At 40.5% G+C, this 19196-nt stretch overlaps 1 protein-coding gene across 1 annotated transcript in view; it reads left to right on the top strand.

The window, feature by feature from the left end:
* pmfbp1 (polyamine modulated factor 1 binding protein 1) overlaps positions 1 to 19196 on the top strand; it is a 152865-nt gene that overhangs the window by 26934 nt on the left and 106735 nt on the right. Inside the window, exons 6-7 of the mRNA XM_088938848.1 lie at positions 5068 to 5144; positions 16493 to 16622. Of these exons, the coding sequence (XP_088794974.1) occupies positions 5068 to 5144; positions 16493 to 16622 (207 nt within the window). The remainder of the gene's footprint in view (positions 1 to 5067; positions 5145 to 16492; positions 16623 to 19196) is intronic.

The raw sequence follows: 19196 nt of genomic DNA, 5'->3' as shown, positions 1-19196 counted from the left end.
AGCAGCGGGCACTAGTCCATCGCAGGGCACACGCAGACTCAAACACACTCACACCAGGGCCACATTTTACAGAAGCCAATTAACCTATCGGTATGTCTTTGGACTGTGGGAAGAAACTGGAGTACCTGGAAGAAACCCACACGAACACTGTGGAAACATGCAAACTCCACACAGATAGCATCCCAGAAACTCAAACCAGGGCCCCAGCGCTGCAAGGCCCCAACGCTAACGACTGCGCCATCATGCTACCACTGTTGAGACATTTATTTAAAAAAAAAATGGAATACACTCCTGTCGAGTGTTCAGGACTGTGATTGCTCACTTACTATATTCCGTATTCTCTTCTATATTCTCTTGTTCAGTCATTTTTCTTTTTTTTCCCCAAAGTGATAACTTCATGTGCTGTGCTGATTGTAGTGCTATGCCCCAGTCTGATGGATGTGGGTAAAGTTAAATCACAACTTCAAAATATTGCAGGGCATTGTGGCTGATGGATGAGGGTAACTGAGAATACTTTCATTTATCAATGAGGACACATTGATGCTAGTCCTATAATTCTTGATCCGTCATACAGTAATTAATATCGCCTCTTTAATGATTGTGCTTAAATATACATTGAGTTTCTTTAAGTAAGAGCCTACTGGTTTAGGCATTAGGAAGTATTGCCACTTGATAGAGGTTTTATGTGCTTTGGCTATTTAAAATCTCTTGTACATAGAATTTTGTTATTGCCTGCTGGATCTTTTCAGACGTTTCATCTTAACTTAACGTTTCATTTCCTGCTGCTTTTGTCACTAAACATATCTGAGAATTCTGAATGTCAAACAGAACTTATCAGAAGTAACGCTCTTGTATGTCGTCCATCTTTCTATTATCAGAAGTTTGCTTATTCTTCATAAGGCCTGCAGCAACCTGCAATCTTTCCCGCAAGTATTGGTTGTGAGGTGGTGATCCTTCTGTCAGTTTGTATACCCACCATGTCTTTGGAAAGTGGAAAGAAACTAGAGCACTTGGGGATAAATCACATGGACATAGGAAACATGCAAACTCCAGAATGAAATGTCTCATGCTGGACCCACAAGCTGAAAGACAGCAGTGCTAACCATACCACAAGCAGCCTTTGGAATTTGGTTATTTGGAAAAGATGCAGTGAGCACTGTAATATTTGGTATATCCCAGCAGTGACTTCCAAGAGGTTCAGGACTTAATGGCAAGGTATGTAGTGTAGAAGAGGTGACGGAAGTGTTATTTGAGCTAGGAGTGGAAGTGCTCATGGAGTCCTCTCATTGCCCCTCAGCCTTCTTCAGCAACTTATAATTTAACTGCAATTCCAGTATACAAAGATGTGGGTGATTGAGAGAAAGAAATATGGTGCTGTGGTTTACACAAAGTGATGGTGCCAAATGCATGTATGAAAACCGCTAGTGCATGTTCCTTTTTATGGAACAAAAAAGCAAGATTCTACATCACATGGATTTTTACATTCCTTGCACAGTGTAGACCTGCCATCTCACTGTCCAGTGCCTTGCAAGACTTTATGATCAACTCTAATCAGCTTTTATATTACAGTATCTGCAGTGATCAATGACTAGCTGGATCGAAGTCCTGCAGCATTATGATAGATACTTCCATGTGCTTTTCTTTTAAACAGACAGCATAAAGCAGTGGTATGACACAGCTCTCCAAACTTTTTCGTAACTTTTGGCAATCACCTTACATTTGGTCTTAATGAGAAACTTTCTCATACACGTCCTTGAGGCTTGTATCTGTTTTCATGGTGTTTACTCTGCCCGTCTGTATAGACTTGGCTAATGGTTTACACTTCATGGCAAAGCAATGTGCATTCAGTTTAAGAAAGGGTTTGATACATTCAAGCCTTTTTTCTATGCTAAACCCCTATGAAGTTATTTGGTTCTAGTTTGCTTTGCAGTATTTGAACTTGCTCTCTGGTATTCCCATGGCATGGGAGTGTTCGTAAGGCACTCGGTCTGTGACACGATTGAGGTGAATTGGAGAGGCATCGAGCGAAGGCAGTTATTATGCATTGTTGTCCTCAGGAGAAGGTTTTCTTGCTATCAAATGAAACGTTTCCAAAAGTAGTAGTATAAAAAAAACAACCAGAGAAAGAAACTAGAGCAATAATATTACTGAGAATCAGATCGTCTCCAACAACCCTGTAGACCGTAAAGAGAATGCGGCAGAAGCTCTCTACAGTTTTACTCTGCACTGAAGAATATGAGCTGCATAATAATCACCCCTCCTTATGCATATTAATATAAAAATATTCTGCATAATGTGTATTCCATGTGACATGCACAGTTGAATACAGAATGCCGTGGTTCATCTCAGTCACTGCGCTCTACTTTGCCGAATTTGAATAAAAATAATTTATGTAGACATTCCTTCATACAGGAATCTCCGATTTAAAGCACTTGCCCCCAACCCCCCCCCCTCCATCCCCACCTTCTTCCTGCATATCCATTTCATAAAGCGTACAGCAAAGGTATGCGATCCCAAACGACATTCTCGTTACTCCCCTCTCATCTCATTAGAGCTTTCGGAAGAACTGCAGCGACATCTGCATGATTCCAAGCTCCAGAACGCCAGCCTCATACCCAGACCTCAGCACTGCCGCAGTACAAACCAGCTCAGCCTTTCAGCCGTCATTAAAGAAAATTATTAAACGTAGCTAATTGTTCAGTGGAGAACCTCATTCAATTTGAATATTCATATCTCCATGCCAGTGGGAGGTAGGAGTGGGGGGTAGAGGAGAAGGAGGAGGGGGCAATTTTGGGCATGGGCAAAGACTTGTCTTTCATGTTTCTGAAGGCAAATGCAATTTACAATGCAATTTACCCTGGAGTCAGGTTTTTTTTACACTAGCTACAGCTTCGTGTCGACAATGCAGGTGATATTTCCTTTGACCCTCATTTTCTCCTGTTTTTTTTCGCATTTCTAGTTAGAGAGCTGTTGCTCCCTGCCTCTTTCCTTGAAAAGGAGATTAATATACAGTTTGTACTTTCAGAAGAGCAACACTATTGCTTTGTCTTTCCTTCATTCTCCTTTTATAAGTCAGGCAGAGTTAGGACTGATCCAACCCAATGTGATGCTCATGCTGCCTACAGTTCTGAATCCCTACCCCTCAATTAATACTTGGTGCATGTGTGTCTGTCTAGGGCGCCAACAATACCCCCCTTGTGTCCTACACAAAAGGGTGGAAGGAGAGAGAGAGAGGAGGGGGGCCAAGGAGGCATTTTTGAATCCGAAACAATGGATTAATCGCCTCTAATGATTTAATACAGGCAATCAGAAACTAGGCGGGCATGCTAATTTGTGTGCATAAATTATAAGGAGACTGTTTTTCTCTGCGGGGGAGCGCAGGGGCTTGTTTTGTTTTTCTTTCCCGGGAAAAGGAGGGGAAAGGCTGTGACAGGGTGCCCACAGCGATTCCCACACACAGCCCGTGCCCTGCGCGCCGCCGCCTCTCTCTCGCCCCCCGGCTCGCCTCTTCGCCCCTTCGCTTGTATCCCCATCTCTTCCCATCACTGATTTCAAGGAGAAGGCTAAAAAGAGCAATATGTATCGGCGGACGATAATTGTGCCAGTGGGTAACTTAAAGAAGGCAAGGAGTATTCCGCACAACACAGTATTCACAACATGCCAATACACTGTTTTGCGCAAAACTTGAGAACTCTTTAAGTGAAGGCTGCTGAGAAACCCGTTTTTTCATTAGACACTGCCTCATCCACGACTTCAATGTTAAGTAACGAAGTACTCGTCCACCCAATTTTGTAATATTATCCCAAGAGATATGTGCAGTATATATGCATTACACTCTTACAGACTGTGACGTTTTAAATGATCCAACTTGGAAAGGTTGAACGTTTTTTTTTAATTAATGTTGCATTAAAACGAACTGGCAAACGCGTGGCTCTGAAAATTGGCAGAAAATAATGAGTCGTTCTTTCTTTTTTTTTTACACTTTGTGCTGCTCCACACACTCCCTCTCTCGCTCTCAGCTGCCAGTTGCCAGTGTGCCTTAGCGATTTAATGATATGCAAATGAAATATGCATAAAACCATTCTGCTGTATGATGATTAAACACTGAAGACATTAGCCAGTGCCCCGCCACAGTCTCTGTTGTTGTCTCTTCGGTATTCCGTTTGCCCGATTGCAACAGCACTGTAATAACTCTTAGTAATAAATTTAAGAATATGATAATTGTAATAGTAGTAATCTCCAAACGGAAATAAATTCCATGCAGCTTTTCATTCTCATGGTTTTTTTTTAAATCCAGCAAAGAAAACAGCATCTTCCATGGAGAAATGTGACCGTAGAAAGAAAATGAAGCCAGATTTTTTAAGAGTTGAAGAGACTAGCATAGCCAAGCATTGCAGGAGCTTCTGTGGTTGTTTGCCAGTAGTGTGGCATTATATGAATGCAAGCTGAAAGAGAAAAAAAATCTCCTTCTTTCTCTCTCTCCTCCTCCTCTCCATTCTGCACTCTGTTGCGTGCACTCCTTTTTTTTCCTCGTTTTTTTTTTGTACTCCATTTGTATAATGAAGACGTGGCACAATTAACATCCCCTCTGGAATTAAAATAAAAGGCCAATAATCCAAACCTCATTAGCTCCAAAAGATTATAATTTCCATGCACGTTCCGCGCTGAAGAGAAATTTTTTGAAAAATTAAATCGTAATTTTGTACTTGTGACGAACACGCTTTAAGCAGCGGGGGAAATGCCCAAAAGATGCCATCTTTTAATAATCCATCCTTAATGGTGGCAGTCGTGGCTCTGTCATCTTGGTGGTGATGCCAGAGCACTGCAGAAGCACAAAGATTCCTTTCCTGTAATCCCTCCCTTTGGATGACTTCTTTAATTTATAATCCATATCTGTGCCCCCCCCCTTCCCTCAAAAACACAAAGCCAAGAAAAGTTTCTGATATCCAAAAAGTGGCGATTTTTTTCTTTCCAGCCGCCGCGGCAATTAATTTCTGTTTGTAATTCCTTCTTCCTTCAAATAAATTTTAAGAATAAATCGCCTTCCTCGTGCGCTTCTCTCCGCAGTGTCGCCCATCTTTGGCTCTGCGCCCGATGCCAACAGAGCACCCTCCGGGAACCACGGCAACGCTCCCCGGCACCCCGTAAGTAACTGAACCCGCAACTCCTGGCTGGTACTTCTGCGTGCGCGTGTGCCCGTCTGTCTCCCCCCCCCCACCCCCACCCCCCAGAAAGAGAAAAACGGAGGGGGGAGAGGTTGGTAGTTTCTTGGTTGGTTGGCAAGCAGGGGGCAAAAAAAAGGGGGGTGGCGAAGCTTTCCCACACACACACCCCCCACCCCCCTTCCGCTGGGTTCCCCTTGCACCAGGAGGGCTATCGCCGCGGGTACCTCCTCCCGAATCTGTGCTGTGTGCCGCTGCCGCCGCGGTCCTCTCTCCATTCTGTCTGTGCCCCCTTCTTGAAGTTAGTGCACGTCTGTTGTCTGTGTGGCATCTCTCTGCTTGTCTCCCATACTGGTGGATGCTGTATAGAGACTACAGCCTGAGCCATTCATCTCCCTGGTGATAGCTGTGAATGTAGATAAATCGCACACTCCTGCCTGCCTCCCTCTCATGCTTTTGCTTTGCTTTGCTGCAGGAGTAGAGTTTCATACTTTGTTTTCCCCCCCCCCTCCCCCCCTCTCTTAGGAAGTTGATCTTATCACGCCGAAGTGGTTTAATTCCTCATACCTGGGTGAGACCGTAAGATAAAGCAAACGCCCGTTTCTCCAATAAAATTAAAATCTTTGCAGCTTCGCCAAAATAGTTTGCAGTACTGTCACAGTCTTTTTCTTCAGTTCTCTTTTGAATCGCAGATGACTTTTTTCGAGCTGTTTATTAGTATTCATCCTCATGTTTGCAGATTTGTGTGTGTCTTTTGTAAACAGCTGCCGCCGAGCCATTGGCACAGTCCCTGAGGTCCTTTCTTCCTCCCTCCTTTCTTGTTGTGAGCGGGCGATTGGCAGATTGGCAGCGACTGCGGCGGCAGTGCCCATGGCAGGCATTCTTCACTGCGGTGGCTGGCTGGCGGCTTTTCGGGAGGTGGTAGATTGAGTTCGGGGGGGGCCGGGGGGAGTTGGCACAAAAAGCAGCAGCGCCCAATTCTTAAGGCCCCCCCCCCCAGCCTCCACCCCCACCCCGGTCGGCGTTCCGCTTTTGTTTATTCGCTTTGTTGTTTTTGGTTTTAATCCATTCCCCCTTCCTTTGGCACCGTCGTGCTAATTAACAGAACAAACTTTTGTTTTAATGAACCGTCAGGAGCGTCGTCTTGTCCTTGTTTGTTCTTCTGTCTTTATCTCTGCCAGCCGAGCCGCGGCGGGCACACGCCGGCGTTTTGTTGCGTTCCCTGTTTTTTTTTTTTGCTGTCAGCTCCCCCCCCCCACCCCCCCCGCCACTCTCTCGTTCCTCGACAGATGCCACCAAATAAACGGTTGGCAGACATCCGTCCGCTCCAGGGTCTGCGCTTCTCTCCTGGCATCGCCGGCGTCCCAAAGTCGAAAGGAATCCGTCCGCGCCGTTTCCCAAAGAAATGTTTTATATTCCATTTCCTCTGAATGCGCCAGCTCTGCCAGCGAGCCTGTTGGCATGGCGTCCGCTGGCTGGCTGGCTGGCTGGCACAGGGAATTGCGGTTGAGAGGGAGAGCACGAGAGGGGAGGTGCTTCTCTTCATCCCTCCCCTCCAACACCACCAACACCACCCCTCGCCACCTCCAAAATAAAATCGGCAGTTTTTGTAGTGTCTTCCCCCCCCACCCGCGCGTTGTTCTTGGTCCCCTTTGGCATAGCTCATCGTTGCGTCTGCCGCCTGGCGTTGGTCCTCCCGTAGACGCTTCCAGCTTCTCCTCTGGTGGCGAACGGGTTCGGGTTGTCACCCCCCAACAACTGCCCCTTGGGTCCGTCCCCAAAACTCACCTCTCTCTACGACACACTCAGCAAATTCAAGGCAACAGATTTTTTTTTTTGCTTCCTTCCTGGTTTAAGTTTAGGTTGAGCTTTAGGCTCCTTACCAACTCCCCCCCCCCCACCCAGTGGTAATTTTCTTGTTTTCGGTATGCCCCCCTTCAGATCTCCACCCCTCTTTTTAGCGAGACCGACCATATAGTGCGGGGGTCTCTTTCTCCTCTGTAACATCTTCCCGTTTTCTGCTAGTGAACACAAACCGCCTTGGCGCTACCACTGAATGGATGGCACTGTGCCAGCTTCTTACTGCCATCATCCGCATTCGCAGCTTGTCTCTCTTGCACTCCCTCCCTCTCTCTTACCCTCCCTCTCTCTCTCCTACCACCCTCCCTCCCTCTCCTGCCTCTCTTTTCCTCTCCCCCCCCCCCCCCCCTTTTTTTGATTCTATAGGCTTGACATTAATTAACATACGGGTTAATTGATTCTAAAAGCTGATGAATTGCGCTTAACATTTCCCATAGGGTAGGTAGCCCACCGCCTGCCCGCGCGCCCGTCAGCCTGGCACTGCCTGTTCTCTGCTTAGCCTTGTCTCCACACTGGCGCTGGTTGAGAAACTGAGAGCCCCGCAGCTGGCGTCTGAAGTGTAGTGTTAGCCCTGACTGTACTGTACCCTACTGTACTGTAAACTGTGAAGGATCTCAAGCTGCTTATTGGACTGGAGCTGATCGGAGTTGACGTTTTGCTGTCTGATCCCACCACAGGATGTTGCGATGGCATTTTGTTATAAATAATCAAAGTCCTCACAACCCCCTACCCACCCCTTTTCTGTCCCTCCCTCACTCTCGCTCTCTTTTTCTCGCACAAGCACACGCTAACTCTCACACATAAACACTTCTGCCTTTTCTCTCTTTTGGTGTCAGCCCATCTGGTTTTGAAGCGAGGAAAGATGACGTCAGGAGCTTAGGAACAGGTTTAATTGAAGTTTGCAGATGAAACAGAACTGTTGTTTATTTCCATAAATTTGTATTTTTTTATTTTTTTAGTAATTGCTGCCACGGTTCTTTCCGCAAATTAGACAGAATTAGCTATCGCTGTCATATTTGATTAAGTAATTATTGCTGTCACTGTGCTTTATTCTTCCCCCTTCCTTTTTTTTTTGTGAACGAACGGAACTGATGAGGTTAAAAATAGGAGGCAGTGCTGCTTTTAATTATTTAATAATGCACCCCCACCCGCTCCCTTCCTGGCAGTGCCCCCTCTCCACTCGTGAGGGTCTTAGCACGATCGCTAATTGGCCAGGCTGAAACCTGCAATAACAGGGAAGGTAGTTTTAGACTCATTAAGGAAGAGAAACATGCATATAGACACATAGACAATAGAGCAGCCCCTGCTGTTTAGGATGCCCTGTCTGTTTGTCTGTCTGTTAATTGAATGCGTCTGATTCCAGATTGTCTTTCATATCTTGCGGAAATTGATGTCAGCGCTGTGAAGTTTGAATAAGGGCAGCTAGCTGCTGAAGCTTAAATGAGCAGTTTGTTCTTCCTGTCTTAGTTGCCTCTATTATTTCCCCTCTCTTTCCTTTTTCTGGAAGTGACACGAGCAGCAGCGGTGAGATGGGGAACTAGCACATTTCTGTGCGATTCTGAAGCTCGCTATTCTTTTTTTCCCCCCTCTTTGTTTTTTATTATTAAATAAAAAGAAGCATGAAGCAACTGAGGCAACAAGAGGAATCCATTATGCAAATCGACCGCTATTTGCATAATGTCTTATGCCTGGAATATGCAAATGAAGCGTATAATTTATGAGTGCCTGTGTCTGTCTCAAAGTGTTCCCATAACTTACAAAGTGGAGCTTTCTCTTTTTTTTTCTTTTCTGTCTCAGAGCTGGCATAGACAACAGACACATACAAAACAAGCACGCACTGTATGCTTACAAAGGGTGTGTGCTTGTGTATTTCAGAGTGGGAGAAACTTGTTCTCGTCATTGAGGGAGCAGGGACTGTGGAAGGCATGGGGGGGGTGGTTCACAAAAAAGTAACTGCAGCTCATATTCTGTTTTAAATTACCACGAACACAAAAAGCAAATAAAACCACAGGGAATGGCCGTTCCTTTTCCCGAGGAAGTACAATTTTGTTTTATTTTTTGTGGAAAGTTTGGTTTTCCTCTTGGTGGGTTTTCCTCGAGTCAGTCCGTCCGAGAGCAGCAGAGGGGCAGGAGAGGGAGAGAGGAGAGACTGGAGGGAGTGTGGAGACGGGATGTGAAGGCATTCTCGTGCGTTAGCTCAGCTCCACGCGGTGCTCTGGAGCAGCAGATCCTGCAGATGGAGAACCCTGGAAAATGACAGCGGGCAGCGCGTGGCAGCAGAGAACTGGGGGAAGGAGCCGCAGAAAAACCTGGATACACGCGTGTGATCTGAGCTCTTCTTGCTTGTTGTGCTTCTCTCTTGCTTCTCCTCCTTGCTGATTTTAATTGCCGGCCTATCGTGCATCTTATGTTAATGTCTCGGGCAACAGTAACACATTGTTACAGGGACAAAAAAAGCAAAGCGCCGCCCTTCGCCGTGCTACATTGTAGTCTAAAGTAGGTAACAAACCAACTTTGACTTGTTCTGCTCTTTCTGGGACTCTCTCGTCCTTAGGGCCATGTCTGAAGGAGAGCTTTTTTTCTCCCTTGCTTCTGTATTTTATCGCAGCAGCTGTTCGGTACTCCAAATCCTTTTCTCTTTCTGTGTGCGACACTGGCAGTCGTGGCTGCCAGCCTCGGGACTTACTGTGCCCGGCTCCCCAGAGCCCAGGGGGCATCTCCGGTCTCTGGCGCTTTTCTCTCTCGGACAGACAAGGGCCGGGAACAAGCTGGCACCGCAACGCCACCGCAGTGTGCCTACCTCTCCCATCCCCTCCTCACAGTCAGTCGCTGTGCCTTGGGTTCACCTCCTGGATTTTGAGCACGTTACAGCATTTTTTTTTTTATTATTCTCGGAAACCTGTTTTTCAGAACCAACCACTGCATAAAAAACCAAAATAAATAACGCATGGAAATAGGAAATATCCTCTTACAAATTTGATTTGTTGTGTACTCTTTTCTAAGAGCATTGCTGTTTTGTGCCTCATGGGGATCCTGCTAAAGCAATTATTAATGAGGAAGTTGAGATAATTTTCCAAAAGCATTTAATTCATTGCCTCTTCCACTGACTCTCATTCATTTAAGCAGGGCACATTTACCTAAAATAATTGGAGTGTGGTGCCGTTTTTGCAAAACTATTTTTGGAATTAACATTTAACCATCAACATAATTAAGCGAAGGAGACTGATTATTTATATGCAAGTGAACAAGCGACAGAAGATCAGAGAATTGATTTGAAATGAGAAACATGCTCCACTCTCTCACACATGCAATCACAGAAATACAAGAATCTTGCTTTGAAATAAGCTTCAGTATGTTTGATATTAACATCTCTTTTTGTGTAACTTTTAACTACTGTCTTATATTTTTAACAATAATAAAACAATTTTACAATAGTTTAATTATTTTGTAAATAGCTTTGTAAACACCCCAAGAACTGTTGACTAAGGGAAAATCAAAACAAAAGTAGACCCGAAATTTTGTTGATTAGGACTTTCATCTAAAATTTAAAAAGCAAATTATTGCATCACGAAATAAATTAGATTTCTCTGCCTTTCTGTTGGATTATTTGAATGTTAACAATTTCCATTTAATTTCATTTTTTAAATATTCTAACAAGTTGTTTGAGACTTGTTACTCTGCAAAATCATATTTGATTTTGAGCCAATTTTGTTAGTTACGTGTAAATTGTGTTTAATCATTGTGTTGTAGTTTTGCAGATTGATTGCAAGCTGATCAGAAAAAGATCTTCTGTTTTAAAGCGATAATGTTCACTTCTTTTTAATCAAATCTAAGTTGCTAGTTTGATAGTATGGCCTTCACTGGAAAATGTTGCCCTCTCTGGAAATTATATTTGCGTTATGTACAGTGCACAAGTGCGTTAGCCTTTTGTAGTCAGTTGTGTATGGGCAGAGTTATTCTAGACAGGAAGTGTTAAATGGAAAAGAAAGCAATATTACTGAACTCTTCAGAGGCACCCTAAATCATAACAGAAAAATATTCAATGGAATGGAAACAAAGTTATATGATCTTAGTTGTTTCTTTTCTTTTACAAAAATAAATGTTACAAGCATAATTGGATTTAGAGATTGTGTGTTTTAGAAATTTTTCTAAGAAGCTGGATTTAATAAAAAAATTCACAAATTATTTAATCTTCTCTAGCTTTCTTATCCTTTGTATAAAGAATGAGGAAGATTTTGTAAGGAAGATAAAACAGTGAAGCAGTGGGTAAAAGTTTGGTATTACACTGTGGTTTCTATGACAAAATCATAACGCTTGCTCTGTTGTACATTGTTTTTATTGTTCTACAAATGACTTTATCGATAAAGTACTTCAATAATTTTAAATATTTACATTACTTAACAGATAATTAATTAAAGCGGTAGATATAAGTATCTTTAGTTCATATTTTGTTTGAATTGTGACACTTCTAGAAAATAGTTTTGTATTTAGTTTGACTGTGAACAGACCGTGAAATTTGAATGTTGTTTTTAGTTGGTTATTTTATTTGTATGATGTTTAGGATCTGTATACTTGTAATTTCCAGCTTTCAGCTTGTCTTAATTTATATTTGTTAGTCACAATATTAGTGACTTTCACAAAGTTTCTGACTACCCCAGCTTCTGGATTATATTACATGCATATATTAGAAACCTATTTTTCTATTCTCTCTTCTCTTGCCAATATACCAAAATATGATTTTTTTATTTTTTGAAATGTTATATTTGTCACATTATTAAGAAATAACATATTAGCATAATCAATTTTTAAACCTGTATTATTTTTATTTTGATTATTATCTACAGTTATACTTGTTTCCAAATCAGTGATTAACTGATGAAAAAAAATATGCAGTCTATGCTAGTTGGCCTGGAACTGTTGCAAATATTTATTTTTAAAATGTTGCACAGGACAGAAAAAATACCCTAATAAATTAGAGAATTCTTAATCTCTTATATTGAATATTATTTATATATAATAACATGAGATTCGTGTTTATACACATTAACATACACCATGACATAAGTAGCTCGTACAGTATTTCATTGCAAAACAAAGCATTACAGTGCATAAAAATTACAGTCTATTTTATACAAGATTTCTGCAAAGCCTGTGCAGTTACTCTACTCCATTATGTCTAAATCTAAAAGTAGAGTTCTGTTAAGACAGTTTTTTTTATTTATTGGGAATCTAGCTTCTCTGGACTGTCTGCCAGACTCTAAGAATGAGCTGAGATAAGATTTTACTTGTGTTCCTTTTGGGGGCATAAGTATGAATTTTTCATTTAAAAGTATTTTTCTATTTGGCATAGAACTTGAAATGAGGACATTGAAAACGATCAAATAATTTGGAGCTTGGTGGTAGCTAACAGTAGAGGAATTAAGTAAAAGCTGATTTTATTTTTAATTTTTACCCTAACATCTGAAATTAATATACCTCAATTATAATGATTGTATAATTCCAAGTAAATGTAAACATATGGTTTAACTTTGACCTTGTTTTTGATCTGCAGACAAAAGTTGTCATTTTGTAAAAGTATGTTTAATTCCCTCTAAAGCTGCAGTTGATTCTTGGCTATAGAAGTTGTATGGTTAGTAGGGCTGTTGCTCCTGATTTTAAAGCTCAAATTTTTAACTGAGAATATTTAGTAACTACATTAAGTTATCTTATAGATTCACAGGATGGCATTGCTTAACATTTTTCTCATTTCTATAATGAGAGTGTTTTGATTGTATTTTGAGTTAGAAGAAAAATTCTGTTGAAATTTTAAGGGGCTGCCGGTGGTTGGGTTGAACAACTACATCTGTAATGCCTAGCTGGGTATATAGATTTGTGCATTTTTCATAAACACAGTAGCTTGCCGAACTTTGTAAGAAAGTTTTAATACTGTTTATAAGAAAATAAATAGTATTATAGTAAAATAGTATTAAAAATCCTTTTAAATAGTTAAATGAATTATAGAATCCATTTAAAATATCAGAATGTGTGTGTGTACAGTTGTGTTATTTGTTGCTGTAATTTTATTTTACTTTTTTACCAAATGTTCATAGAGGGTCACAGAGAGCACTTATGCCATTCACACACTCCCTAAAACTCCTCCATCCTAAAGCAATATGTTTTCCACACTGGTTTTCCCCCCCAGTGTAGCATTATTCCTCCTTTCTCCCATGGTTTTAAACTTTTTCCACTATAAGCCACCTCACCTTGTCAACACATTTCCACTGTCTTTTTCATTGGCCTTTCGGTGCCTTTCCATTGGCATCATTCTATAACGGCAGGCGTGAATGTCAAGCCTCATTCAGAGTTTTTCATATAAGAACGGTTTTGAGGCCATTCACCCCATTTACTTGTTTCCAGTAGCTAATTCATCTAAAGATCTCATCCAGCTTATTGTTATAAGAAGCCAGGAATGTCTGTGCATCTTCCAGACTCGCATAACTTTAAACTTTGTGTAAGAAAAGGCCTGTTCTTTGTGTTCAAGAAAAGTACTTTCATGTAGTGTCCACCTGTGATCCCAGGTTCATGATTTACTGGTACTGAAGACACCTGTTAGGCTGTCTTCATCAGTGCCTTTGTGATTTTCAGATGCTTGAATCACATCTTCTCCTCATCTTCTCATAGTCTTCTATATTCCAACTCTTTGTTCAAGATTTCAAAGGTTTGAGTTTTTTTAGCCTGTCAGAAAAAGACATTCCTTTAATCCAGGGTATGTGTATGGTTGTTTTTCTCTTGTTTGACTCAAGAGCAGCAATATATTTTTATAACATGATGACCAGAATTGTTTTCAGTTCTTATGAATTTGGTTTTACTGATGTTCATGGTATTGGTAAATTGAATATCAAATCAATCAATCATATGATTTAAATGTTGTGCCTAAAAGCATAATTTACTAGAATAAACAGATATAAATGAAAGTTTAGGATGGATTCTCCACAATGTTTTGAAAATTACAAAGAGGTGTCAAGATAAATTGTCAAGCCTTTTTTATAAGTAGATTCTTCTGTTATCTTGCATTTTAATCCTTGTGTTGTGGTATCATCTACAAACTAGTTTGTACAACCTACAAAATCTAATCTAATTGTAAATATTTAGATGACTGTTCCCAGCCTCTCATCCATAGTGTTCCACCTGGAGAATCCAAGTCACAGTTGGTTATTGACCGACTACAGGCTCGAGCCTACAGTATCTGCACTGTAGAATTCAACCCATATTTGGGCAAGTACTTTTACTAATTGAGCAACTCAGAAAGCCTAAGGATGACTAAGCTGATCAAAAGCTTGCTGAAAATCTAAATACACCATATCATGTGCTCCTTGTATCCATTATTACTCATCTAGTTGAAGTCATCTCAGGTTTTTTGGGTCAACAGTACCTGAGTGCTTTCCAAAATCTCACTTTTCCTTCTTCTCCATATTGGGTACATTTCAGGAACACAGTAACCTGATATAAAAACAACATAGTTAATCCAGTTAGTTAAAATAGTTATTTTTTTGTACTTTTGTGATTTGTTCCAGTTTTCCACACCTTTCACATTGCATGCATTCTCTTGGATCAACTAATAGTTTATTAAAAGGCTGTCTCTGTAGGGCTTATTTCTTTGCAGTGGTCCCAGTGTAATAGTTAAAACTAAAGCAAGTTTACAGTTTACAGTTTCCTTTCTGAATTAATTGAGTAAAGTGAAACAATGACTAAACAATACAGCTATCAAAATGTATGTTTTTGTAATGTAAATATATGCAACAGTTAGGTGATGAAAGAATTGTATTTATTACGCTTTTAATTCTTGTTACTGGAAGGCAGAAGTATAAGGAGCAGATGTTTTCATTTTTTTAAGAAGAAGCTCTATTTTTAACAGGTTTGTTATTGTTGCCTATAAAGTAGGGCTCCCTGTGTCTTGTGCTTGAGGGCAAAAGTCCAACAGGTGTTTGTAGGACTTCTTAAATCATCACCAACATGAAAGAGTTCAAATTAACTCTGTTAAGTCTTAATTAGACAAATGTAAACCTCCTGCACACGTGTGAAGCTGCTGGTGATTTTAGAAAATGTACAAAAACTTGCTGGGGCACATTTGGAAGCCTGGTTTTAAGAAATACTTTGGAGAAGGGTTTTACAACTGCACTTCTCAAAAACAAGTGAGGATGTTTTAATACAGAAAATAAGGGTCCATAATCTATGAGAAGAATTTAATTCTGAAATAGTGTAGTTATAGTAAAAAATGCCACAAACTGTCAGAAATGTTCTCTAATATAAATGGAAGTACATAAAATATTTGTTTTGTGTTACTCTTCTTTTAAATGCCCATTGCATGAAACAGTTCCATTGATAAAAAGAAAAGACTCCTGCAAGATTAAGAAATAATCCTTGTTTAGGAATGAATGACACCTCAGGTTGTTATGTGTTCTGGAGCTGAAAGCCAAAAATAAGTGTACAGGATTACAACTCGTTATTTTTCAAGTCCACAAAAGAAAAACATATTAATCCAAAAATGTAAAAGAAACAATATATTGGGAAATACAAAATTAAACAATGCCTAAGGAGTACAGTAAACACAAAAACTGGAATACACAAGAATACTTTCTGTTTTAATTATTTCCAGAGAAATTTTAAATAAAAAAAATTCCTTTCCAAAAATGGTATATAAGAATATCATTTCCTATTCCAAGGAGCTTTTCTCACTTTTAACTTTCACTTGACACTTTTGATCATCTTCTGGAAAACAGTAGTTGTTACAGGGTAAGCAGGCAATGGTTTATAAGATACAAAGATAATCCTGTGATTAACTAAATCTACCTTTTCGCTATTTTACCTTGGGATGTAATGTGATTGAGGTTTCTGGAGCTTGTCTGTTCTCATTATTATTTGTTTGTTTATAAATGAGTGTCCTGTACATTCAGTTGTACAACTGAGCTTATTGTGTGTTTGCTGTAATATGGATTGGCAGGATGTCTATTTTTATGTCCCGCATCTTGAAGAGCCCCCCTGGCTGTGTGGAAGTACTGTACAACTGAGAGATTTACTTGGGTAAAAGACCACAGACTTAGATTAGATTGGTACAACAATACAACTACCCAGAAAGGAAACACCTGGAGTCATACTCACAGCATCCAAGATCATTGGATGCGCTCTTCCTCTGTTGCTTTGGTTTGCAGCAGCTCCATCATTCGGAAAGCTAATAAGGTCTCCACATACCTTTCCATCCCACCAGCTCCTTTTATAAACTCCTCCATTCGGGAAGAAGGGTTCCAAGAATCAAATGTAGTCAATTCCACAATAGTACCTATCTAAGGGTGATTAGGGACCTCATTATGTAGATCTTGGATTTTTTTTTGCTGTTTTGTTATTTGGGCTGTACTGGAGCAACTTCCAATCAGCTTTGTTGACATGGCAATAAATATTGACTTGGCCCTACACATATTTATTTTGTTCTCCAGCTCGGGGCGAGGTCATGAAGAATATCTTGAAGACTTTAAGGCCCAGATGTCCACTCAGGAACACCTGATACACAAGCTCCATCAACAGCTCCAGGAGGTCACTCTTTCCCAGGAAGAGACCCAAGCCAAGGTGAGCAATCTTCATGTCAAGATGGCTCATGCTACCGCAGAAGCACTCTTTTACTTCTGCATTTCCCAGTTTCTTCTGTATGAAGTCCAGGGTCTGGAATGTGTAGCTCATTCAGATATTAAAAATCTTAAGGCGTGAAGATTGCTTCAGTCCAGGCTGCTGAAATATTCCAGAGGTTTGGGTGAGTTCAGAAAAAGTTGTTGTGCAGAAGAAAATGTTGTTGAGCGTTGAAAACTACTGTACTAAGCTTTCCCCAATTCCCTTACGACAAAGTGTATGTCTCTTATGGCATTATGTTACTTGCTTAACAAAGACGGTGTACACTGAGAGCTAAATTTTGCAAGTTGAAAATGTGATATTTTGCAAACAGAACTGAATCCAGTAGCAATGGACCACCATTACTTACTTGATTAATTTTATTGTTCCAGATGGGAAATATTAAGACGGATTCAATGAAAGTTCTGTATAATAAAGTCATTGTTGTAGTACACACATTAAAAGAGTGGAGTTTTCTTAGGAAGAACAATAACTGTTCGCTTTTCTTACGTAAGGCTGTATTGTTATTAGGATCAACAAAAACTGATCTAAAAAGACTGCATTGTCTGTTATATAATTGTTTGACAAATGATTTTGGAATGCAACAGTTTTACTCTTATTAGGGCTATTTAACAGGCACCTGTATATAATGGTGTTTCACAGTGAAAGACATTTAGTCTGGAAGTAGATTTTTACCAATGAGTAGCAACAGCCATAGAGGCAGTGATTTGTAGAGTGTTTTTGTTTTTTGTTGAGGTGTTTAAATGAAAGTCACAATCACAGCCTGGGCATTAAATTACAGTTTTGTCAGCGTGTAGTTAAAGTGCGACTGTCCCTAAGTCACTTCCAATTCTGGTGGCAGTAGTGGGATTATACCCATGGATGTACCCGTGGTGTCCCACAATGGAGAAGGCAATCCAAATTACAAATATTCCTGTCCATGTGAGGAGTTTTGAGCCTAAAATGATGGATCCATCCCACCTATGCAAGTAGTGGTTTATGAGTTGAGTACGGCCTATTCAAATACATCTCTCAGATGATCTTTAAATTATTATTATTATTATTAATATTATTATCATCATCAACTAAGCTTTTGGATCCATACAGACCACAGGGTAGGTGCTCCCTGCTGGTCCCACAAACACCTAATCCAGCAGAAACCTTAGGTTTCCCTGGAGGACTTCCTGGCAGGTACTGGCCAGGCTCATACCTGCTTAGCTTCAGTGGGTTTCTAGTTGTGAAGACAACTGCTTACACAATGCTTGTAAGTGCTCACCTGCTTAGACGGTGTTTGTAAAATCTTTTTTCACGGTTTCCCCATACTTATCTACTTTTGGTAATAATTTGGACATATACTCACAGGGGCTACTGTATTGGGCATTACACATCAACTGTATTGAATTTGGCAGTAAGCCTTGAACATTGTCATTATTTGCCTTGGTGTTGTAACTGGCATTATTTTAGACAGTTCCAGTCATGTGTTTAACACGGAGTTCAAATGCATTCCAACATTTCTTTGCCCTATGCCACTGCAAGACAAACTGTATTTCCTAAAGTAACTGTCAGTACTTATAAACAGATTGTGCAAAATATATTGATCGTTTACACCTGTAAATCTGGCAGTAATTGCACCTACCTTGTCAAATATTTTGATCAGTTCTTTGTTTTTTTTAGAGCAGATAAGTACAGTGCAGTAAATACACTTTTCTCTGAGTTGCTCTAGGAATACCCACGTTATTTATTACATTTGTTGAAAAGATGCACATCTCATCGGATGGTCACCTTCTTTTCCAGGGAAATATTAGTATTGCTAGAACATGCCTATGCCTCAATCAAATAAATTGTAGCATGCCAGCTCTTGCTGCAATTTATACAGAAATATCAAGCTACAGATATCAATATTTCTCATTTTTTTAAGGCAAGAGCACGTGCACTACTGTATATGGAGACAGTCTGATTGGAGCCCTGCAGCAGTCTTTTATCTTATCTTAACAACTGAGGCAGCCACAATAGGCAGAGGCCAGATGGCCAGGCAGATTTTGAAACGTTTTAAAATCACCAAACCACTCTTTCGAGCTCAGTAATCCAACCCTTTCTGGGCTGGTACTGTGAAGCGGTGGGCCCTCAGTACATTATAAAGGAAACCTCCCATCCTGTCTCTCATAGATTCTCCAACGGATGAAAAATTAGCAATGTGAGTGGGTTCCCAGCTTTCCCAGGCCAGACTGCTATTGCCTTGGGCATTCCCTTGGTACTAACAGAAACCTGCCACATAATGTAAGCAGAGACTGATAGTCAAATCTAGTGAAGGGACTGTTAGATTTGTGGTAAAATTTTGACCATGTGTTAAATTGTTGATGCATTATTTGATATATGGAGAAGGACTGTCCTTTGTTTAGCACTTATTTTGTCCCTAGTAGGGTCCTAACACTCACATTAATGCTGTAAAAAAAAATTGTTAATGATAGAAGTATCGTGACTTTTTTAATGAATGTAAATACCTGTTTCTTTAGTTTTAGATTTGCTGCCCTTTTCATT

Source organism: Atractosteus spatula, chromosome 21 (genome assembly GCF_055471065.1).
Source record: "Atractosteus spatula isolate fAtrSpa1 chromosome 21, fAtrSpa1.hap1, whole genome shotgun sequence".
NCBI lineage: Eukaryota > Metazoa > Chordata > Actinopteri > Semionotiformes > Lepisosteidae > Atractosteus > Atractosteus spatula.
Note: the sequence above shows the minus strand (reverse complement) of the source record. Positions and strands in the feature narration are given on the sequence as shown.